The sequence below is a fragment of the Ambystoma mexicanum genome, chromosome 11 (genome assembly GCF_040938575.1).
Source record: "Ambystoma mexicanum isolate Mex_15411 chromosome 11, UKY_AmexF1_1, whole genome shotgun sequence".
Taxonomy (NCBI): Eukaryota; Metazoa; Chordata; class Amphibia; order Caudata; family Ambystomatidae; genus Ambystoma; species Ambystoma mexicanum.
The window spans coordinates 420,414,954-420,440,276 of record NC_090934.1 but is presented as its reverse complement, the minus strand read 5'-3'; the positions used below and the strand labels follow the sequence as shown (position 1 = coordinate 420,440,276).

General features: G+C 49.4%; 1 protein-coding gene across 17 annotated transcripts in view; it reads left to right on the top strand.

Annotated features, from left to right (window-relative positions):
- The window catches only part of DGKZ (diacylglycerol kinase zeta), a 1,700,725-nt gene that overhangs the window by 1,195,033 nt on the left and 480,369 nt on the right, over nt 1-25,323 (top strand). For all 17 annotated transcript variants that reach the window (XM_069623235.1, XM_069623234.1, XM_069623231.1 and 14 more), the window contains 2 exons: nt 17,867-17,907; nt 18,020-18,210. In XM_069623235.1, coding sequence (XP_069479336.1) covers nt 17,867-17,907; nt 18,020-18,210 — 232 coding nt within the window. The remainder of the gene's footprint in view (nt 1-17,866; nt 17,908-18,019; nt 18,211-25,323) is intronic.

Below are 25,323 nucleotides of genomic sequence, written 5' to 3'. Positions count from 1 at the left end.
GGTCCCTGGGCATGAGGCCAAGGATAAGTCTTGTGGTTCTGTTCTGGATGAGTTGTAGCGGGCGGAGAGTAGAAGTAGGCAGATTGAGAAAGAGGCTATTGCATAAGTCCAGCATAGAGAAAACTAGGGCTCTGGAGACGGTGATCCTTTGTGGAAAGGTGAGAAAAGTTAGAATACCTCTGAGGATGTGCAGCCGTAAGTGGGACTTTTTAGAGATGTCCGAGATGTGAGAAGAGAATAAGAGTGTTGTCAGAAATGACCCCCAGGTTTTTTGCCTCACTAGCAGGTGAGGGTGGAGGGCCAAGTGAGGCCCGCCAGTGGGAAATTGGGAAAGCGGGAGCAGGGGTCCCAATGAGGACGATCTGTCTTAGTGGCATTAACGGCAAACAAACAATTTGTTTGGACCAGTAGAAAAGATGACAGGATTCTATATATTTGTGATCAAATCTTAGCAATATAAAATATTTATTTCAAATTCTGAACATAATTCTTTCGTATCTTACATCACGTTAAAAAGACTGAACGTTTCCCATCATTCACAGTTCATTCACATCTCATACCATCTTCATACCAAACAATTCTACATAAACTGGGTGTTTCTTATTCCCATGACATCATAAGAGACCGTAAGTGCAAAATCAACAACTCATATGCTTTTAAGATGTTTCTCCCGGTGAATATTACAGGGATTGTTTATCTGTCGACACGTGTTTCGGTTGTGGTTCAATCTGGGCTGGAAACACCTTGTCCTATATTTCTAGTCAACCTTCATCAGGACGGAGTGCAACTGTCCAATATGCGTTGCCTCAAGAGTAGATGAGATGAGCCTCGCGGTCTCCACTGGATTTCAGGGGACGTGGCTTGATAGTGGGAGTAATCCCTATTAGTATGTTCTGTAGGGTGGCGCAGTAACGTGTCTGCCCTTCTGATTCGCTTAGCTGGTAGTGAGTGATTAATCTGGCCATGTGGATCTTCTTCCTACAGGTTCACATGGAGTACACATGAACTTGAAAGAGTGATAACTTAGTAGTGGAGTCAATCCCTATTTCGTATTCTGTCACCTAGTGCCATGTAGCAATATGCATTCTTTTTGATACTTTAAATGGCTATGTGAATATATGTCCCAGAGAATGCTCAGTTGGGCAAGTCTGGGTGTCTTGGGGTTTCATATGCAATGATTCATCTGGTTCCAAATCGTTAGTACCGCTGTGTGGCGGTCTATAATTGCCTAGAAACCTTTGTATCCGGGTATCAAAAATAGTTGTGCTCCTGTCGTCTTGAAGCTCCCGCTATCACCTCTGGCATTGAGGCAGAGATCAATAGCAACACACCAAAACTGAATTTTGGACAAACAGTCACGAATGAGCGAGGAAGAGGCAGAAGGTAGCCTGAATCAGAGTGGTGCGTCATCAGCATAACACTGAAAGTTAGAGGTGATGGTAGAGATCAAGTGGACCAGAGGGGTCATGTAGACATTGAAGAACCACAGGGATAGGTTAGATCCCTGGGGGACGCCACAAGAGGAGAGAGTGATAGAGGAGAGAAAGGACACAAGTCCCACCTGCGAAGGACGGTCAGAGAAAGGAAGGAAGCAAGCAAGCCACGGCCCGTTCTGTGATGCCCATGGTATCACGGAGAAAGGAGATCAGGATGTTGTGGTTTACAGTGTCAAAGGCAGAAGAGAGATCGAGAAGAATGAGAACAGAAGGAGAGTTAGTCAAGAGCAGGTTTTCACGGGTGTTCAGAAGAGGAGTTTCTATGCCTCTGGATGCTCTAAAGCCAGACTGATGGTCATGGAGACAACCAACTGATTCGGTATGGAGGGTAAGCTGAGAGATAGTTAATTTCTCCAGGAGTTTGCCCGGGAAAGGAGTGATGGAAAACGGGCGATAGTTCGCTGGGATAGAAGGGTCAGCAAAGGGTTTTTTGAGCCGAGGGTGCGCAAGATAGTGCTTGGGAGAAGTGGGGAAACTCCAGTGGCGAAAGAGAGGTTGCAGAGGTCGTCCAGGGCTGGAGCAAGAGAATAAATGTTGTCCTTGATGGTTTTAGGAGGGCAAGGGTCAACCTGTTTGGAGGAGGCTTTCATGGACCGGATTTGTGTAGAGAGCTCCTCAGGTGTGACAGGAGAGAGGGAGGAGAGAAGAGGGGAGGTTAGTGAGGGGGGGCCCAAGAGAGGTGGGTGCATGCAAAGGTGTGGGGGAGAGAGAAGACAGGATGTCCTGTGTTTTGGCAGTGAAATGGACAGCCAGGGCCGAGCAAAGGGCCTGGGTGGGTGCAGTAGAGGATGAGGCTGCGGCAGGCTTGGCCAGTTCTTTGCAGACTTAGAGTTCAACTGTGTTGTTGGATGCCGCTGCGATGCGGGCTTCAATACGGACTCTTTTCTTGGAGCAGATGTAGTCTATATTGCCTTTGAAGAAGGCGGCAGGCCAGTTTGTCAAATGGTGCACCTGAAGATCCCCATTTCCGTTCTGCTGCTCTGCACTTACGTTTAAGGGCAGCCAGCTCGGAGTCATACCAAGAGCTGCACTTTTTGGAAGGCTTCAGATGGACCCTCATGACAAGGGCAAGAATGTCAAGAGTGTTGGAGATGGAGAGGTGAAAGTTTGAAAGTGCTGTCGGGATGGGAGTCGGCCACAAAAGTAGGAGGAGGAGAGTAGGTGGAGGCAAAGGAAGACACTGTCGCACTTTTCATGGGTTGTGTGACCTTGAAGGCAGGAGGTAGTGGCGGGAGTGCCGGTGCTAGCAGAGAAGAGAGCTTCATGTGGGAAGAGAGAAGATAATTCAGTCCAGGAGAATGAGGTTATGAGAGGGATAGAGAGGGGGATGTCTGTGGAAATAAAAACATCTAGAGTGTGGCCAGTGTTGTGCGTCGGACCAGAAGGTAGAATGGAGAGAGAAAGAGAGTTGCATAGGTTGCAGAAGGGACCCGAGGAGTCGGGAGAATCAAGATGGATGTTAAAATCCCCGAGGAGGAGGAGGAGGAGGAGGAGGAGAGAAAAGAGGCTACGTCAGCCCATTCAGAGGAGGATGGTGGGCTGGACCAGCAGCCAATAGAATGTGGCCATAAAAGGAGAGAGGAGTTGGGAGAGAGAGAGAGAGAGAGAGCCTGCAGACCAGACATTCAAAGAATAGTAGACCTGAGTGGGAATGAGGAAAACAGGGATCCACTCAGGAAATATCAGGGCTACTCCCCCCCCCTCCTGGCCTGTTAGGCCTGGGCATAGAGAGGATCTTGTAGCCTTCAGGGAGAAGTGTGTCAGAACTTGTGACAGACCTGTCCTTGAACCATGTCCAGTGGTCGAAGTGAGCGGGAGCGGTCGGGAGCGGTGCTCCTATACTTTTATAAATTACCTTGTACAGCTCCTATACTTTTATTTTAAAAAGAAACCGTTCCGGAATGGTTTCATTTTAAAATAAAAGTGTAGGATGAAGTTGAAACTTGCACTTCCAGTGCACTGAACGTTCTCTTAAACATCAGGTGCAAATGTTTGGGGGTGTGTATTTTGTGTGGGAGGGGACCTGGTGATGGGGTTTGTGGGAAGTGGGTGCAGGCCAGCAGGGAACATAGCTCTACTACTTCCTTTTGTACACTTCGACCACTGACCATGTCTCCGTATAGGCTAGGACATCAAGATCCAGGAATTGAAGGAGGTGGCAGATGTCAGAGGGCTTGACAGCAGAGCAAGAGTTAAGTGTGGCAATGTTGAGCAGATTGCTGTTTTTGAAGGACTTATTGGGGGGGTATATGGTATAGTGGTCCCGCTATTGATCGGCGAGAGTGCCTGAGACAGAGGTAGGAAGCGGCAGAGGAGCCGAGGCTGGCGAGGATGTCTGCAAGGGGAGTGTAGGCAAGGGAGCCAGGACAGTAGTAGAAGGAAAGGGAGTCAGTGTAGGAGGGGCCACAGGCAAGGGAGCCCCAGATGCAGTGGGTTTCAAGGGCACCAGAGAGGTGGAGGCTGATAAGGTTGTCGGAGCCGTGCGAGTAGGCAAGCGAGAGGGGCAAGGAGGTTTGTAGGAGGCAAGGTAGCCAAGGTGGGCGTAGCTGGCAAGGGAGCCCGGGCGTCCGTAGAAACAGGTGGCAAAGGGAGCCCGTGAGGATGAAAGTGGAAAGTTGATAAGGCTGCAAAGAAGTCTATCAAAAAGTAAGAGGTTGGGTTGAGGCCCTTGTACCAGGATGGTAGCATTTCGATAGACATTTATGATTACCCTGGTGGTGGCACGAAGGACCTCCCAGCAGGTGCCACCATTAATGTGAGGAAGAGTAAGGAGAGAGCAGAGCGACCATATGAAGAGTCCATAGTTCGGGAGAAGGAATGACAAAGACCATGTCGGTGACTCTTTGGCAGAAGCACTAATGTAGGTGTCAGCGATGGGAAGGCCTGGGTTGGAACCCAGTGTGTCCTTGAGTTTCATCCTGCAAGACTTAGTGAGAGGAGAAGGATCGGATATAGAGAAGCAGTTGGAGAAGATAGGAGAGATAGAAAGCGCCATAGAGGGGGGCACAGAATGTGGTATACTGAAACCAGGCAGAGCAGCTGAGGCGAGTGTGAGGCAAGTTGGCAGGGAGGGAACAGGCGAACAAGGTGACACAACAGTACTGGGAAGAAACAGTGGGAACTGGAGAGGGCGGGGGAACATAAAACAACCAGAACAGTTGAAAAGGGAGTAACCAGTCAGCGCAGTACAAGGAAAAAGTAGGATGAGCGCACACCTAAATCCGAATTTCTTTTTTTTTTTTTTAAATGGGGGCCCAACACAGTGAAATGCAGGAGGTTCTCAGAATGACTAAAGCACACCTAAATCCTTTTTTATTTTTTAAATGGGGGCACAACACCGTGAAATGCAGGAGGCGGTGTAGGAAAGAAGATGCCACAGCTAACAAATATTAGAAATGAGGCACACAGAATGCAATGAGAATAATGTTTGGAGGAGAAAGGCAAGAGAATGCAACAGTTAGAGGAAAGGTAGACCATGGAAGTCCAGCCATCACTCACGTGAGGGGTAAACCGAGTGTGATGTGTCCGTGGCAGCCAGCATTAAGTCTTGTTGATGGGCAGAGGCCCTTCAGAGCCCTATAATGCCCGAAAAGGCACAAACCGGGACTTGGATGAGGGCCTTGGAGTGAGGGGGCCGGCTAAAGCCTGCCGGTGGGGGCAGCCCAGCCAATGATAATGCAGGAGGCAGCTGGGTGGAACAAAGGATGTCGGTCTACTGCAGGCAGGATCGAGCAGGCCGTCTTGGAAGGGCCACTAGGGTAGTAGGCAGTCAGGTGCCTTGTAACATTCACAGGTCTTGTGAGAATGGCGATTCAGGGACACAAGGGAATGTGTTCCATATAGAGAGAATTTTCTGCAATCCGCGTCCATGAATTTCTTTTAAAATTTGTGTACAATTTAAATTAAATTCCCCCTGATAAATGTGCAGGCTTAATTCCCATTATGCCTACCCAATTTGCATGTTCCAGGCAGTCTGCAAGGATATTGTGTAGTGGAAAGAGAGGCCAGATCCTCAGTGGCTCTTAGCTGAAGTGAGCTTCAAAGCAGTCCACCGGGTCTAGATGAGGGCCTTGGAGTGAGGGGGATGGTTAAAGCCTGCTGGCACCCTGATTTGCTCATAAGAGGGCAGCCCCAGCCAATAATGCTGGAGGCAGCTGAGTGGAACAAAGGATGTCGGCCTACTGCAGGCAGGATCTTAAGACACACTGTGGTGTTCTAACGTTCATAAGACGTGCACATGCCAGTCTTATGCAAGTTTTAACACCACCAGCAAAAATGCCCTGTTAAGCTGAATGAAAGTAGAATTTGAGCAATGCAGGACATAGTTTCCATGTCTCTGCAGTTTAATTCTAAAGAAACGTTCAACTGTACATACTCCCCAAAATATAATTCAATGGATTGCCTTTCTCCCGCAGATTCCTCATCAGATAGATATCCATTGCAGCGTCAGCTGCTCGGAAAACCTTTCAACAGGGGGCATAGTGCACCCCGATTCGGACTCTATCTGTCTTGCCTTGATGCAGTGATTGTCGGCTCCGGACGTGACATCAGTGGTCGTACATATACTGCATCACTACGCCCCTGAACCTCAGTTCCTTTTTTCTGCACGTTGCTCGAGGAACAACTCTCTCACAAGGTCAATTTTTGAACCCATTAATTTGTCACTGTTCGCAATTCGCATTCATGTCCACTCCCAAGGTGTTGGACTTCAAATGCTGCAAGGACTGCAGTTCCAAGCTGTCCTTTACGAACCCACATGACGTCTGCGTGTGGTGCCTCTGTCAGTCTCATCGCAGAGGACTGGTGGTTCCTGTAGTAAAATGAATCCTAAATTGCAGCTGGAGGAGACTGCGAAACTCGCGGTAAAATGGCCCCCAACAAAGTCTCCAGTGTGGTCGACCACCCGGTCATCGGTACCAAAGATAGAAGGGCATACTCGTGAAAAGGACAGGCACTGAAATAAGACAAAAAAAGTCACACTCCCCGAGTCACTCGTCTTCCTCCCATAAGAAGCGGCGCCATTGGTGCAGGCTTGTGCCCGGCTTGTTGAATGGGCCCAGTAACTCGTCGGTGGGGCCTACATCAAGGACCGAGTAGAGCCCTTTAAGGTGGCTGCGGGTACAGGTGATAGCTCGAAGCAGCCGGCCTTGGTGGCACCAGTGGCACCTTGTGACCCTGGCCCAAGCAGACTACTATGACGTCATCGTAGAAGCCTTTGTGCTCGGCGCAAAGTAAGGTCGGTACGGCGCCGGCGCTTACTGATGAGCTTCCGGTGCTGACCACGTCGAGTGCGCCTCAGGCATTGATGCGCTGATTGGCGAGGGACTGTCTGACGGAATTCCTAGCTGAGCGGCATATGTCCTGGAGTCAAGGACCGAGTTCATCGATGCAATGACCATGATTTTCGATAACAACCAGATGTCATGTGGCCTCGACTCTGGTTATGCAGGTACTGAAGGTAAAGATTATTTTGCTGATCAGGCGCATTTGCTCACCTTGCCTGAGGGCCTTCATGAGACGAGCAGCCTTGTGACGCAACAGGCTCACCCCTATGGGCATACTAATGCTAAGTATCACGTCTTGTTTGATAGGGTGGTGTGGGTACACTAGGCTGCAGTGCCCCAGCTAGGCTCTTGTTGGGCTACAAGCTTATTGACTTTCTGGATGAAGGACCCTCTACTGGACCATGCCGTTAATGTGGCTATTGCTGACCCCAGCTCCTCCTTGTGGCAGAGGCCATGCACCCACTCACTCACCCACCCACCACCTTGCCGGCCTGTACTTCACCAAGAAGTACAGGCCGGCAAGGGGAGACCCAGCTTATCCCTCCACCAACCCGACGCCGAAGGGGTTGGTGGTGCAGGCGGCCACGGTTAATACAAGATCAGCCACATCCACATCTATACTCCCTACAGATTGGGAAGTTAGGATGGTCAATGCCTTAGCCAAGAAGGTGTTCCCGTCTGGTAGTACGGCCCTGAAAGCAGTTAACGTGTCTTGCGGGTTCACTAAATATTTATTTGGCTTGTGGCCAATTGGGGAAGCCGCCCAGTACATTCCCGAAGGGGAGAGGTGGGAGGACTTCCAGAGACTGGTGGATGATGGTAAGGAGGTGGCCCAGCAGTCGTTGCAGACAGGCTTGGATGTTGCGGACTGCATCGGGAGATCCATGGGATCGGTGTCTGTCTTGAGAATGCAGGCTTACCTTCATACATCTGGCTTTTCACCCAATGTCCAGAACAAATTACCGGACATTGCCTTTGATGGCAACAGTTTGTTCGGTCCGAAAGCAGACTAGTCCTTGGAGAAACTTAGACTGCAAGCTGTCCGCTAAGTCTCTGGGCCGGCTGTCCAGCAGCCGGCAAAACCTGCTTTTAGCTTTGCCACAAGGGGAAGAGGGTACAGGCGTTGCGTCCCCTTTGGTGGGAAGGCTCCGCTCCCCCAACCCAGGCAGGGGCAGAGGTGTTTTCCCATGCTCCGGAAGGGATAAGGGGGGCCAACAGATGGTGGCAGCAGCGGCTCTGCCCTCGAATCCGTTTTGATTCCTCCCCTCAGGTTTCCCTGGTTAAAGGATGGATAGGCGAGCACTGGCCCCAGTGGCGGGAGATTACCTCTGATGCCTGGGTGCTCAAGCTTGTCAAGTGGGGTTACTGTCTGCCTTTCTTAAAAAGGATACCGGACAGTCCACCACCACCTCAACAACCGGAGCAGGGGCTCTTGGAAGAGCTGCAAGCCCTGCTTTTGAGGGTCAGGCTGGTATTCCCGGAATTTACTTGTACCCAAGAAAGGGCAAGGACTCTGTCCCATCTTGGACATCGGGGCCTTTAATAAGTTCCTGAGAGAGGACAAATTCAAGATGGCAACGTTGAGAGACCTTCTCCATGCACTCAGATTTCAGTGCTGGCTGGTGCCGATATATCTCCAGGACTAGTATTTCTATGTGCCGATCCACCAGAAGCACAGAAAATTCCTGAGATTCCTCATAGGGGACAAACACTACCAGTTCAAGGTGCTCCCCTTTGGGTTGACCTCTGCCCGAGGGTCTAAACCAAGCTTATGGCAGTAGTGACCGCACACCTCAGGAGATCCGGCATCCATGTGTTCCCATATCTGGACGACTGGCTGATCTGAGGGAAGTCGACAGAGCAGGTGTTGTCCTATCTCAAGGACACCTGCTCACTACTCCACAAGCTGGGCTTCTTCCTGAACTTCCCGAAGTCCCACGTGACACTCACACAGAGGCTCCAGTTCATCGGAGCGGTCCTGGATACTCTGTTGGGGAAGGCCTTTACCCCCTCAAGCAGAGAGTCGCCAGTGTCAGGCAGGTAGTTCAGCTGTTCCAGTGCCACAGCACCTTGCCAAGAGCTTCTTTCCTCTGCCTCTTAGATCTCATGGCCTCCTGCATTTTTCTAGTGCCAGAGGCCAGACTGCGGATGCTGTCCTTGCAATGACTCCTGCAGGGTCAGTGGTCTCAGTATTTCTGCCCTTTAAAAGACGTTCGAAAAGTGTCCAGCGATCTCTCTTGGAGGTCCAGCAGCGAGAACATGTTGGTGGGGAACCCTTCTGGCCTCTGTGGCCCCAGGCCAGGGTGGTTACAAATGCATCATTGTGTGGATTTGTTGGTGAGCGGTCTTTGGTTCACTATAGACACTCAATGGCACATCAACAGACTGGAGCTGCAAGTGATCGGGCTAACCCTTTAGGCGTTCGTGCCATATCTGCCATATCTGAAAGGGAAGACTGTCCCGATTAGGATGGACAATATGGCGGCCATGCACTACCTGAACAGGCAAGGTGGTGTGTGCTCTCCTCCCCTTTGCAGCAATGCGATGCAGCTGTGATTCAGATTTTGGAGAATCAGATCTCAGTCTTAGCAGTACATCTGACGGGAACAAAGAACGGATTGGCAGATGCTCTGAGCAGGCAGAGCCTGGTCTCTCACAAGCGGGAAGTGTGCAAAGAGGTCCTAGAAGAAGGCTACTTTGTGGGGTACCCCAGCAGAGGACCGGTTTACCACAGAGTCCAACACGAAGTGCAGACAGTTTTGCTTGAGGGAATTCATGGCGAGAAGTGCACGAGAGGGTGCATTTCTGGTGCAGTGGATCTTCCATCTACACTATGCCAGCCCTCCGATTCCTATCATTCTGTGGTTTCTCAAGCGGTTCCAAGCGACTCTGATCTTGATTGCCCGGATTGGGCGAGGAGAATGTGCGAGGCAAAAAACATGCAAGGCAAAAAAACCTTGGTCATCTTCGACTCCAATCTCTCCTTCTCTAAAAGGTCCAACTACCAACTGCTCGTACTCATAAGTACTCTTCCTTTTCTCACCTTCCCCCAGAGGCTCACTGTCTCCAGAACCCTGGTGGTTCTCTCAAGGATTAACTACTGCAACAGCTTCTTTCTCAACCTCCCTACCTCTGCTCTACGCCCTCTGCAACTCATCCAGAACAGAACCGTCAGACTTATCCTTGGCCTCAAGCCCACGGACTGCATCTCTCTGGCGCTGAAATCCCTCCACTGGCTCCACGGATAAAATTCAAGACCCTCTGGATTGTCCACAAGGCCTTCTGGGGCCTGGGACCCACCTATCTTCTGTGTTTCCTTCCTAAATACTGTCCCTCCCAAGCCCTGCTCTCATCTACCTCCAACCTTCTGCGAGTGATCCGGTTCTCTAAGCAGAGATTTGGAGGGAGATCTTTATCCTCAGCAGGGGCCTCTCTCTGAAATAGCCTCCCTGCCACCCTCTGTCTTGAGCCTGATCTCCTTAAGTTCCAGAAACTCCTCAAGACTGTCCTCTTCTCCGCTTCCTTCTCTCTCTCGACCCTGCTAACCTTTCTCCTCTCTATCCCGCTCTTCCTCCTCTTCCACACAGCATGCCGACTGGCCGCCGGGAGCAACTCAGTCTCACAGGTAACCAGTACCCTTGCCAGTCCTTCAACAGGTAACCAGTACCCTTGCCAGTCCTTCAGCCCTTGCCGCAGAGCCTGCACTTGCCTCATTTCTGCTGCACTCTGTCAATTAACCATTGAGAATGGCATCTCTCAGCACTTACCCAGTTTCTGACCAACTGAGCGCATCTGAATTCCACCCCACCTGCACTTGTACTCCTCCCCCTGCCCTCACCTGTGCCGTCTGTGCACTTGTACAATCTGATAGTACCATGCCTGAAGATAGTTTATCCTTCCCTCCATGTCTCCCCTCCCTGCATGGTTGCAACACTATGCTGTTGGAAAAACTGCAGAATCGTTGTCAGACCTATTTGTTCTCTTTGCTGTTAACTTTATTTTATGCACTTACTCTGCCTGGGCAGACTGGCTATCGTTCAGAAACTCAAGGGCTCTGAACAACTGTTGTTTTTTTTCCTCCCCTGTTCCTTCCCTCCTTGAGCACTTTGAAACACTTGCCTTCTGTTTTGGCGCTTTACAAATAAACTTTACCATACCATACTCAGACTTGGCCATCTGCCCATTTCTCTGGTTGCTCAGGTGGCCTGGTACTCGACCTGGGCCCAGAATCCCTCAACCTACGTACATGGCTCTTGAGAGAATGAGGTATGACTGGGGCCTCTCGGTGGAGGTGCTTGAGGTGCTACTGGCTTCACGTAAACCATCAACAAGAAAACTTTATGCGTTAAAATCCTTATTCAAGGGAGTAGGATATCTCAAGGGTGACCTTATAAGTCTCTATCGCGGACATTATACAACGATGGCTCTCAAGCATAGAAGGGTGCTGTTCCACCTGCAAGGAAAAGTAGAAGAGTAACTGGACAAATATACCTGCTCAGGACATTAAGAGAGTGGATGGTCCCCACACCATGGGTTTTCCCAATAGTGGTGGCAGCTAAACCTAAGCAGATGGATCTGTTGGGATCTGCATGCGCGTGTGGCTGCCCCAATGAAGTGATCAGATTGGAGAGGCTTACTACACCCATGATAGATTGCATCATTGTGGAGGTGCAGGGCGTGGCTTTCTTCTCAAAGCTCCGCCTCGAGGCAGGCTACAATGACGTGTTGCTTCATCCTACTTCCAGATATATAACCACTTCTACTACACCTAAAGGCTTATACAGATATAAACGGCTGTTTCAGGATATCTTCCGCAGCGGAGGTGTTCAGCACACCATCATAGGTCTTCTGGTGGGTGACCAAGAAGTGGTCAAAATCGGTGATGATATACTGGTGTTTGCTGCGTCTGAGGCCAATCACCTGGAGCGTCTGGAAAGGTTTATTGGAGAGGTTGAAATGGTTGTCAAGATTCTTTACAGAGAAAAGTGTGCATTCCTACAAACTAGGTTGGAGTTCTTTGGCTGCATTTTTCAAACTGAAGGCTGCTCCTAAGAAAGTTCAGGGCATTCAACCGCCTCCTGCACCTACAAATGCCTCTGCGGTGAGAAGGGTCTTCGGAATGGTTACATACTGTGGGAGGTTTATCAAAAACCTGTCGACACTCTGAACCTCTCCAGCATCAGACCAAGAGGGACAGCTCTTGGCAATGGACTCTCCTGGAAGAGTCTGCGTTTCAAGAGATCAAGGGTGCTCTCACTTCTGATGTCATGGCTTTCTTTGGACCGGTAAAAAGTTCAGAGCTGATAATTGAGGCTTCTCCTTTTGGACTGGGGCTGTGCTCTGCAAAAGGACCCAAGAGACGGGTAGAGAGAGACCTGTGGCCTATGTAAGCTGAGATCTGTCAGCTACAGAAAAGATATTCACAAACTGAATGTGAGGCGTTGGCTGTCTTATGGGGATGTAAATATCATTCGTATACCTATTTCTGTGGTTACCGATCACAAGCCGCTGATACCCCCATCATGACTGGTGCCTCCTTGCGCTCCCCGGCGCAGATCGAAAAAATGGATGCTAGAACAGTAACGTATAGACCAGGTGGAGAAACCCCCTTACTAACTATCGAGACATCCATCCTTGCATGATTAACCTACAACACGCATGAAAAAGTGATCATGCATATGTGCCTTTCAGTGTCTTAAGGATGTGGTTCTGAAATCGGTCTTTGGCAGAAATGTATACTGCTTCAATGGAAGCAGTGTGTTTTCAGATGCATTGGTCAGTTGATAAATAGTGGTGATACTAAGCCAGTGCTTGTCGCTGGACAGAAGAACTCAAGACGCCAAGGGCATCTAGAAAATTTATTGAGGATGAAACATCATGAGCTGACGCTTGTTCCAAAAGGATTGCTGATCAGAGATTCAAGGATTGTTATTCCAATGAAGCGCCCACCCCCAAAGTCATAGATATGGCTCATCCTGGCCACTAAGGGAAAGCCAAAACGAAGCCCACACTTTCAGTCTAGTTTCCAAGGTTAGAAGACAAAGTAGATTCATATTTAAAGGAATGTTTTGGTGCCATGTCACTGCGCCATAGATAAGAGCACAATGCCATTCAGTTTGAGACAAGAAGCTATGTTCAGTGGAAACGAGTAAGTGTTCACTTTAGCTCTGCCAGTGAAGCAAAACACTTCCTGGTTGTCATTGATCAATGGTTCAGATATCCAGAGGTTCGTTAAATGTGTATCCTGTACAGCTGCAGATGTAATTCCAGTCTTGGAGAAGATATTTGTGACATATGATAGCCTGTTGAGATGCAGTCTTGACGATGGACCCCTATATCAAGGGGCGTGTGGGGGAGAGAAAGAGATGTCACTTTGTGACGGATATGAGCGTTTGCATCAAAAGAGAACTCCCATCTGGCCAAGAGCGAATGGTGATACATAGAGGTTTGGGTACCTAAAACAAGTTTTTCAGGATTGGCCAGGACGGAGACGAAGTGGGGGCCGTAAGGTTCAGGCATTGAGCATGCTGTATACCAGTTCCTGTTGGGAGTATTTGCTGACACCTGATCTACAGGGGTAGCCCTGTGCTGAGGCACTCTTTGGAAGATGACCCTGAGGGCTCATCTCACATAAGGCATCCAAGGAAGCCTGGTGCATGGATGATGTGGCAGCCAGTGAGTTAAGAGAGTACAGGAAAGTTGACGCAACAGAGATTGTGTGATCAGATAATAGTGTTAGGGGACACTGTCCTGGTGAGGTCTCACAATCTTACGGGAAAGTTGAGTCTCACATACGAGCTTCATCCGTTTGAGATAATGGAGAAAAATCAATAATTACCGTCTGATGAAAACAGATAGTGACCAGAAACACGTCCTCCAAGAAGCACTTGAGTTCAATGGACGAGATTGAGAACCAGGATGCGTCTAGTGATAATGACCAGTCTCACCTGCAGGAACTATACTGGAGCAGACACACCTAACTGATTCATCTGGACAGGGCAGAGCTCACGGTCCCTGTGATATCTCAGTGGACACTGGGACATTGCCAAAATATGAAGCTCCGACCAGAGATGGCCACAAAGGACTTGCTGGAACAAACCGAAGTATCTATTTACACTATATTATAACGTAATCGATCTATTTACCCGGTTATGTACTGAATCGGACATGAAGGTGTCACCTGTTATTGTTTATGTACCTTATTATGTAAAGGAGGAATGTTATAATGTATAGTCCCTTTAAAGGAGACTCGGTTTATAGAAGCATTGCGTGGTTCTTGCATATACGGGGTGGCCGGATGTGAAATATAGTCCACGAGCTAGCACCGTAATTACCATGACTCTTTGAGTTTAAGTGCATGGCTTATCGGCTGCTTGTTAAGGTGAATATGTAAGGCACCGCATGGTGTCGTCGTACCCTCATCCGGATTGTCTGGGCCATATCGACCAATTCTCCCTAATTCGCATTGAAACATCCGAATTTTCAGGCCAAAACAAAGGCATGAAGAACCTTTTTTATTTATTTATTGACTTTCTCCCTCGTAAAATTTACTTTACTCTAATTCAAATCAATTGGTGTCTGGTGAAAAATCAAACAAGCCCTCGCTCTTCCAGGTACAGAATCTTCCTAAATGTGCTTTCGCCGCTCTCCTTGCCAAAAGACGCCTGGCTGTGGGCCGGCTTGCTGACGCGTCCTTGTTCTGAGGAGAGACCATTCCCGAATGTTCCCTAATTGAATTAGCCGTGGAGGCGGAGTCTAAAGCCGACCCGCCTGGCTGCACCGTCTTTGTGTTCCCGCCCTGACCCTGCCCGCGCTCTCCGAAAAGCTCACGCGGTGCCTGGCATGGCGGACGGCCTCTCCCGCCTGTTTATAAACAGATCTTTTGTCCCTGAAGATTTTCTCAGTGCTGCTAACCCCATTCCTTCTCTTCCCCGAGTCCCCCTCTGTGCCTTTCAGATTACGTTCCTGGTAGTCTTAAAGTGAGTTGTTTTCCCCTCCTTTTTGTGCTTTTCCTTTTTTAAAGGAAAACATGACAACAGGCCGCGGAGTGGGGGTCCCGCTCGGGCCAGCCAACAATGGCTGCCTTAGTAACTGAAGCTGAGAAAGAGGAGTCCGTGTCCCTCTCCGCCGCGGGGAACCAGCTGCAGCGCAAAAGGAGCTTGGGCCACGTAAACCACTGAAAATGTGAGAAAGCGATTTTACTGAAGCCTCTGAGAATCCCTTCATATTTCACCCCCCCCCTTCCTACTCCCGCCCCCTATTCCACACCCATGGTCGGACTGGGCCATACAATCGTCTCGGGCACCAATGAAAAAGTGGCCCATAGTTGCAAATGGCAATTCATTCCTTTTGTGACACTGTTTGAATAGCACCCAATGGGGAGTTTTTTGACAAAATGTGATGCAAATTCTGCATTTTAAAGAATATTATTCAGCAACACTGGTGAAACCTACTAGCCAGCTGCATAAATGAAGCAACCCATAAAATTGGCCCCCCAGGTCCATAGAGTCAGAAATCACAGGTAAACTTGGTTTGCCAGTCATGTCGCCTCTTATGGTTGTGCCTCTGAAATGCTGATAGGGCTGGTTCTTGCCTTTCTGTGGTAACCCCTTATTGGATCCGTTGGCAATTTGGTAGTATCTGGTAACTGGTAGCCATTAAATCCTGATAATTGAATTTGGTCGTAATTCTATTCTCGACACACAAACCTGAAATCTGCACAAGAGTTATCGTTTCAAGCTTTCATTCCACAAAAGGGAATTGGCATAGCTATTTGAAATCGTGGCTCAAGTCGAGGGTACACGCATGTCTACGGAGTCCCCCCCCTATCCCCCCCACTATTGCGGACACCTTGATATGCCAATTTCTGGTGACACCACATTCAATTGGTACGTTTAAGTTCCCCCACTTAAAACATTGGTTAAAAATAAATCATTTTATTATTATATGGTACATGGCATTGAGGGCCCATTGCATGGAAATCCGCAAAACCATCGTACTAGATTCTCCTAAACCCAACACCCAAAATGATCATATTTTTGGAACTCCACCAACAGCAGATGAGCCTCCTCTCGAGGCACTCCAGTGCCAACAGGCTGTGAAAACGGCATTCTGTATTCTGTCATACACCTAGCGCCAAGAAACTCTTTAAAACAAAAAAGTCATTGTTTTTTCTTTGGCATTTCCATTTGACACGTGCGTTTAAGGCTGATAACAATTCCACTGAAATGACATCGTCTGCGGCTCCAGCTCTGGCATGTGTACTTTCACCGGCCCTCAGGGAGCGTCAGAATAGAGGGCCATGCCCGCCTTTTCACAGCACGGTATTTCGAGTGAAGTCACCCACACTTTACAGGCAGAGGGATTATGACGTGTTTAAATGAATCCCCTAGGCCCTAGGGTTTAAGAAACGACCAGTGCACAGGTCTCATGCGCTGATTCAAGTGCGTCTCGTTTTCCATGAATCCTGCCCATTTTTCAGTCCTGTCATGAGGGGAAAAAATGCTTCATCTGAGTTGATCGTGTCTAAACATGTTTATACAGCCGCCCGCCCAATCTAGTGGCTTAAGAGGAACCCCTAGAGCCAAGAAAGAGGCTAAACGGCGAGGGCTCCTCGTCTCTCAGTATTTAAAGTTGATTTCAGCAGTCCCAGGCTTGCCGCCTATTTGTGATTGAAACACTAGCCCGCGTACATCACTTTCTCTGGTGCTTCGTGTTCTGTGAGTGAAAGTGAGCAAGATGTGTTAAATAATGTCTGTAAAATGAACGACCTCCGCTTCTTCTTTTTAAAAGAAAACTTTAACAAAGCACTTGGAGTCCTCACAACAACCTTTGTTCTAGGCACTCTATGTTGCCAGACTGTCCTGTGGCACAGCGAGTTAAGGTGATTTTTGTTTTCCGTGGATCAAGAAAAATTGGTTGGTGAGGCCAGAATTAGCCTCCAGGTCTTGTTCCAAATTGCACATTTAGAAAAACGGCTCGCACGCAAAATATATTGCTAGAGAAAGTAAACGCCATACCTGTCCCACATTCAAATCTGTATATTTTCACCAACATAGATACATAGATTGGGTAACGGTAGTCCAGTTTACTTTTACCTTATTTTTGATTTTTTTTAAATGAAATTCAGTGGATACTGCTCTTTAAGGAATGTTATGATTGTAGTGCAAAATAAACCACCGCCTACAAATTCGCCATTTGTGTTTTCCCAAAGCAAGTATAACGCTGCCATCCTAAAACAACCATCACCGTAACCGCTGCTACGCACTGCTCATGCAAGAGTTCATTGTGTTACAATTGTAGTTTAGGTTTTTTGTTTTTCCGTTTTTTTAGCGGAGCCTCCTGTCCTATTTAAGCCACGCTTATTAGTTTGGGGTGCTACTATTTTTCTTCTCCTCTTGCTGTTACTCATGTTGTGTACACATTTTGGTTCTGTGCAAGTCATTTTTTTTGCGTATGTAGCAACATCAGCAGTGTTACTTTTGCATAATAAGTGTGTGTAGGCTTTAATTTTGCATTGCCAACATACCAATCCTTTTTAACCACTTTGTTTTTCACAGAATTTAATATTTTAAGGTAAACTGAAAAATAATACCCCATTAACTAATCTTTTTTGCACTGAATTCATTCTTTTTTTGGAAACGTTTTTTTTTTTTTATGACCATACCTAAAGTGCACATTGTCCCTGCCCCAGGACCCCACCCCACTAGCTATGCCCCTTTGGGCATTGCCCGCAGCCTTGCTCTCTGGCCACGCTCTCAGCCAATGTGCCCACAGAGCATGGCTGTGGCCACTCTGCCCCTTTAGGGAACATGCAGGTAATGTCCAGTCGCATGTGGTATAGTGCGGGAAATTAATAAACGGAATGGGCCTGCTTGTCCCTATCTGCTAGGTGTTTCAAATCTGTCCCATTCCTAGATCTTGGAGTAACATTTAGGTCCTATCCTGGATGCCTTCTATTCCTTCCAGGTAAATAGAGTTACCTTACTTTAGGTACTGATAGTCTATGATATAACTGCAAGAAACATATTGTACGAAAACATTCACCATCCATGAATGACTCTGGTCGTCTCTCCTCTCTCATAGCTACAACTGCTGATCGCTTCTATCGGATAGACCGAGGCCAGGTACGTATATTCAGGCAACTGCATCAGCTGAAATGTGAAGCTGCCAGAATGGGGGAGGTAGCAGGAAGCCCAAGGTGTCCTAGCTTTGCTTATCCTCCTTTCTTCCTTCCAGGAGCATCTAAATTTTGTGTCTGAGATCTCCCAGGAGGAGCTGTTTGTGCTGGATCCCGAGCTTGTGATAACGCAGACAGTGGGCACATCGCCAGCCATGCCAGACCTTGTGGATTCCTCTGCCAGCCCCACTGCCCGCCATTTTGCTTTCCCTTCTTGCTCTTCCTCTCCGCCCATGTCCCCGGTCCCAAGGTGAGTGTGGCTTACAGTCGGTGGCCTATTTGTTTTGCGTGGATAGATGAATGTAGTGCAGAGTGACCACCTGTGGGTATATGTGTACTCTCAAAATGGTACTCGTGATATTTTGCACGTTTGCGCATATGCACGCATGCATGCATGCATGCTGCACGTTGTTGCCTTCTTGAAGTGTGTTCAGCTTGCTTAGGTCAATGACCGTGCCATTGACGTGTGTACACACACACACCCCTACCTATTTACTTTCGCAACCATGGAAAATTAGATTTATTAATGCTTTGTACGCAATCGCTTGCCACTGGCCTACACAGCAGTCCCTGTCATGAACATGTATGCACACTCCTGCCACCCCACCAAAAAGTATTTAAGTATAATGGAAGCAGGAGTGAGACTTGCAGTGCACACATGTCTGGGATGCTATGACGCTGTGTGGATAAGGCAATATTTGGATGACGGGATGGCGGGATGGCAGAGAGAGTCCAGCATTGCACAGACTATCATCTCTGGGATTCTAAATTGCTGTCAGGGTGTGGCGATACCAGTGCATAGTGATAACGGGACATTGAATAGACTGTGCAGTGATGTGTGTCCTGTTCATACGGTGAATCTGAATTGAGGTATTTTTCTTATGCCTCGGTGATGCTGAAAACTTGACTTGGTGTGCCCTTTGGACTGTCAGGGAGTACCCATGAAGGAATGAATACATTTGTGGCTTTCTTATTTTCATTCTGATTTTTTTTTTTTTGATGAGCTTGCTCTCTTGATGTACCAGGTTGACATTGCTATAATGAGGCGGACTGTCTGGATTCTGAGCAGCAGTGGTTCTGATGAGCCTGATATGCCTGGATTGTAAGAAGTAATTTTGCTTAAATATGGGAACTTGATGGAGTGATTGTTCTGATAAATCTATCTGTTGGTAGAAAAAATACACAGATGGCTGCACTGTGAGTAGCATGTCTCATCATGAGCCTCAAATCTTGACTGTGAGCAGCCATTGTTAAAATGATCTGATTGGGTAGGAGAAGTTAATGTTCCAACAAGACGACACTCTTTCTTCTTCTTCAGCTTTCTTTCAAACATGTACACACTTGGCATGTCCTTAGTCCTCATACTGTGTTTTCTCAGTACATTTTTATCTTATACATTTCACATTTTAGTGTGTGTGTGTGTGTGTGTGACAGGCAAACTTGTGGACCTCTTAAAATTACTTAGTAATGTTAGGTTCTAGACTGCAGCACCATTGAGTAATTTTATAGCTACAATTTCTCCCATCGGGAAACTCCAAATAATCCATCTTAAAAAAATGTTTCTCATAATAATGGTGTGCTTAGAAAAAAGAACTTGATAACTGCTAACGCTGTGGACTTATCAGGTCTGAGCCAGGGTAACTTGCAAGACTTTCCTCTGGGGTAGATGTTCCCTAATGGTGACCCCACTTGAATTGAACAAACTGAGATTTACCCATGGTAGCGGTGAAAAGCACCATTAGTACAAAGCTGAACCAAGAAAGAGATTCAGAACCAGGATCAAAATCAATCCTCGTGGCATCCCTCCTTTCCCAAACAGTTGTAGCAGTTGCCTATATTGTAGTTGTAGAATGCTGGAAAGCGGATGCACCCATGATGGGTAGGGAAATTACATTGACGGTCGATCAGCAGCCTGATTTTCTTTTTTGTCATGTCTGAACAGCCAACAAAATCATATCACTCAAGTGGAAAATGGTGCAAGATTCCTAAACCAAACACTGCAACAACTATTTGAGATAGTTCCTGAATCTGCATTCAAAGACACATACTCTTTATTAGAGATCGGAGTAAGGACACTTGAAGATCAGCTTGCATGATCCTCTGAGCAATAGTCCTTCTGGAACAGGTCCCTTGTGTCTATTTGCCTTTGAGAAAGGAATTTAGGCTGCTAATTCTGCTCTAGCTTTCGCTGAGCCTATGAATGCCAAGAGATCCGTTTGTGCTGACTTTTCCTCCCACACATCGGGTGCACGCCCCTCCAGGGCCTGCTTGACAATATGGTCCCATCCTCCCCTGTAGGGTTCTTACCATAAGTTTGGTTTTGGATCTTGTCCTCCCTTCTGTGGGTAAGCTTGGAATTGGTAGAGACTGGTCTGAATCTTGAACACTAACCCGACCTACATCTTATCTAAACTATCGCTACAAGGCCTACTGCTGTCTATGTCCAGATGCCACCCTGAGGGTTTGGACAGATTTTCTGGTACAACCTTTAAACAACCGAGGGGGGCGTGGCTTGATGGCTACGTGAGAGGGCGTTCCTTGGAGGAGCTTCCGATCCTGATCCTGGGAAGAAGTGATGGTTTTTGGCGGACTTTCGAGCCCACGGTGTAACCAAAGGCGTATGAAAGTGGGGGGCACATGGTGAGTGCCCTCCCCACCAGCGAGACTGCATATCCAGGGAACTAGATTCTGAAGAAGGTGGCGGTCGCGCAAAGGAAGGGGAGCACCCAAGATGGCCGTCTTTGGACAAAGGGCCATAAATGGTCCGATGAGCTGAGGAAGTTGGTCGGAACGTGGGCAAGCCCAACCAGACAGACGGGTCGCATGCGCCTCTGGCAGAAGGCAAAAACATAAGGGTGAGCCCACACTGAAGAGGCCCTGGATCATGGTGGGCTAGCAGAGTGAACCCGGGTCCAGCGGAACCTCGCTGTGAAGAGGCCGGCGAGCGAACCCCGCGAGGATACAGCTGGGCGCGTGGGCCCAACCGACGCCGCAGGATGTCCTCCAAGGTGGTGCGACCCCGGATCAAACAGCCCACGATGGAGACCTACGTTAGGTCGCCCTCGGGCGCGGAAGGGGGCAAGAGCAAAGAAACCCCCGCGGCGGCGACGGACCCACCGGGTACTATCCAGGAGGTGCTGGCAGCAATTGCCGACTTGAAGGTGGCCTGGGAGACGAAGCTGGGCCTGGCCATGAAAGAGCTGCAAGAGGGCCTAAACCTTAAGATAGGAGCAGTCCGAGAAGAGGTGAATCTGTTGCGCCAGGATGTGCGAACAATCGCGGAGCGCACTGGGGAACTGGAGAAGGAGTTGGCCCCGACCACGGAGGCGTGCAACACACACGCCAAGGATCTTCATGCCCTCGTGCAACGAGTGGGCAATTTGGAGGACAGAGCAGGCAGAGGGGCGCGCCAGGCGCAACAACATTCGCATAGTGGGGGTATCGGAGGGAAGGGAAGGATTGAACCCCACGGATTTCGTTGAAACCATGCTTTTGCAGGAGATTACAGGCGGGGAGCTTTCCCAGGGGTTCGCGGTCGAAAGGGCGCACAGGGCCCTGACCAGGAGACCGGCCCCAGGAGCCCCACCGCGGCCGTTGATCGCGAAGATCTTGAACTATCGTGACCGCGAGAAGATTCTCGAATTTTTCTGGAAAGGAGGCACGATAGAAAGGGGGTCAGCGAATATAACGGCGTATCCGGATTATACGCTACTCGTACAACGGAGTCGAATGAACTTTGGAACAGTGAAGAGGAGGCTTAGAGAAGCAGGCCACCGCTACATGTTGCTTTACCCCGCCAGGTTAAAGGTGTTTTATAAGAACAGATCCCTCTTCTTTGAGACGCCGAGCGAAGCGATGGAATGGTTGGATATGCAAGGTCGACCTCCGGAATCGGATGCCCAGACAGAAGCGGCTGGAGATAAGTAGCACGTGGCAGAGGCACCCATGAGGCCATAACTATGACATTGGGACTGGAATATAGTTTGATATTGTGCTTGTGTGGAGGAAGTCGCGGCATCTGCCGGCGGGTCCCGTTGAATTCACTTCTCCTAAATAATGACTGGGAGCTCCTGGGGAGCAACCTCTGCACCCGATAGTAGTATATTTAGTTAGGTCACTGTTAGATTGGTGACACCCCGCGGGGTCCTTGTTCTTGGTCACGAGACGGGTCCAGATGTGGGTAGGCCTGAGATCCAGGGGTGGAGCTGGGCTATTGTTGGGGGTTGGCGGGGAGGGGGGGGGGAGTTATGTGCAGTGGTGTGAGGTTGGGGAAGGGGGGGGTGGCGGCACTGTTTGTGAATAGAAGGGAAAGAGCCAGGAAACAACCCTACGTGGGGAACATTATGGGAAGGGGCGGGATGGAGATAGACCGACCGGATGGCATCGGGTAATCTCAGAATCGTGACCTGGAATGTACGGGGCCTCAACAGCTACCTTAAACGTAACAAAGTGATGTTGTATTTAAAGAGGATGCGCGTAGACATAGCCCTGCTGCAAGAGACCCACCTCACTAGGGAAAGGCTGGAGGTGGTCAGGAGGAAATGGAAGGGCACTGTTGTGGGGGCGGCGTACTCGGCGTATGCCAGAGGGGTTGTCACCTGGGTGGTGCCCCACGTGCCGTTTCGGGTGCTTGATTCTACGGTGGACCCGGAGGGTAGAATGGTGGTGGTAACGGGTCTCTTGGAAAACAGAGAAGTGCACATCATAAATTTTTATATGCCCCCAATAACGATACAGCGGCTTACTTTAGGACCCTCTACGGTAAACTTGGCCCCCTGGCAGGGGGTACGGTAGTGTGGGGGGGACTTTAACTGTACCGTAGACCCCAGAATGGACAGGTCCAAGGACAGGGCAGGAAAAACGGCACCGGCGGCTAAAGCGCTGAGTACCTTACTGAAAGACCTAGGCCAAGAGGATCCGTGGAGAAGGCTACATCCCACGGATAGACAGTACTCGCACTACACAGCACCACATGATTTGTACACAAGGTTAGACTACGTGTTTGTAACAGCCGAGATAGTGAGAGATATAGAAGGAGCGGAATACAAGGCCCGAGTGCTGTCGGACCACTCGCCCTTGGTGGTAGACTGAGACACCAGCCCCCACGACCGCGGATCCCTACATGGAGACTTAGGACCGAGGCTCTGCAGGATGAGGGGTTTCGGGAGGGCCTGAGGGATGCCATTGAAGAATACTTTGATACAAATACGGGAAGCATAGGCTCTGTGGGCACACTGTGGGAAGCGTTTAAGGTGGTGGTGCGTGGGGTAGCCATTTCCCAAGCTAAGGGGCTACAGGGGGGGTCGAAAGGGAGCTCCAGGAGGCGGAAAGGGAGCTAGAGGAGGTCACGCGTTGCGAGAGCACCGCTTATGATAACAGAACCAAAGTAGAGGCGCTACAGTTGTCCTGCAGCGCACTCTGGGATAGACTGTGCAGACTCAGCTACAGGAAATATACGGAGAGGATACATGCAGGGGGCGACAAGCCGGGCAGACTGCTGGCTTGGCTGTATAAGAGTGAGACCCCCCCCTCGGTGATTAGTGAGATTCAGGGCGAGGGAGGTTGCATATGCAACACCCAGAAAGAGGTAAATGAGGAATTCCTTAAGTTTTACAGACACTTGTATGAGGACACGGGGAAGGATATGGGTCAAGACATACTGGACACATTGGGGGACATTGAGCTGCCCACCTTAGATGATCTAGAACGTTCTGAGTTGGACGCACCCGTCACCTCGGACGAGCTGGAGGTAGTGATTCGGAACTTGCCCACTTGCAAGGCGCCGGGTTCGGATGGGCTGCCCAGCGAGTTCTACAAAACATACCAGCAAGAGTTGCTTCTGCCACTGCTTGCTACTTTCAACAAGGCCTATGAGCAGGGAGAACTCCCGTTGTCCCTCCGTGAGGCTGTAATCATCCCACTCCTGAAACCAGGCAAACCGGCCGTGGAGCGTGGGTCTTAGACCGTTATCCATGCTTAACCAGGACAGCAAAATACTCACGGCGTTGCTGGCTAATAGCCTGAAGAGGGTGATTAAGAAACTGATACACCCAGATCAGACTGGATATGTTCCAGGTATGAACATCACCGGTAACCACAGGAGGCTACACCATGTCATAGACCAAACTGAGGAAGACACGGGCGAGCTGGCTATAGTGTCGTTCGACGCGGTCAAGGTCTTCGACTCGGTACGATGGCCCTGGCTGAAAGCGGTCCTGAAGGGGTACGGAATGGGACCTGGATACCTCAGATGGGTCCAGTTGTTTTATAGCACCCCGATGGCGAGGGTCAAGACAGGGTCCATAGTCTCAGATTCTTGGCAACTAGGCAAGGGGACCAGACAGGGATGCCCCTGGTCACCCATGCTATATATACTGGCATTGGAGCCGCTGGCAATATGCCTGCGACAACAATATGGGGAGGTGGGCATAAACACTGCCAGTGGAGAGCATCTGATATCATTATATGCGGATGATATGCTCCTTTATTTGCGCTACCCAGAGGAAAACCTACAGTACGTGCTAGAGGTAATAGAACGGTACGCCATCCTCTCGGGAATATCGGTGAACCCTGGAAAGTCCAGTCTGTTCCCCTTGGGCAGATATAGGAATGTCCCGGTGCAGAGGCTGCCTGTCCTGCCAATACCATGGCAGCCCGTGACATTTAGGTATTTGGGAATAAATATTTACCACAAGGTCGAGGCAGAACACAAGCACAACATGAAACGGCGATTGAGGGGATCAAGAACAGCATGGTATTCTGGTCCAGATTGCCCCCGACCATGATGGGGAGGGCAGCCTTGCTCAAGATGGTGGTCCTGCCTAGACTTTTGCACTTCTTCGTAAACATCCCGTTTCTGATACCCAGGAGCCTATTCGTGAAACTTCACAGCGTGTAGGGGTTTCGTGTGGGGCAGCTCTAGGAATAGGGTGGCTCTGTGGAAGCTCCAGAACCCGTGTGACAGGGGGGGGGATAGGCCTGCCTAATTTCGAACTCTATTACCTGGCGGGGCAGCTGCAGTACGTGGCCAGGTGGCTCTCGGCTGAAGACTCGGCGGAAGCCAGGCTCCTGCGTGGAGATACAGCCCCATACTTTCTCATGGAAGTGGTGTGGTTGGGCAGAGACAAACTGGTGGGCAAGGGTCGGCTACTGAGGCTGGGCTGGGAGATCTGGCACAGGACATGGAAGATTGGGGGGGACTCGGAGCCGTACTCCCAGCAGGCCCCTTTGGCGGCGCTGTGCGGGAGCGACCCCCAACTACCTGAATCGGTCCGCAGATACTGGGAACAGGTAGGCCTAGCCACCCTCGGGGACATATGGCAGGAAGGGGAGGCAGTGGACTTTCAGAGGTTGCAGGAAGAGA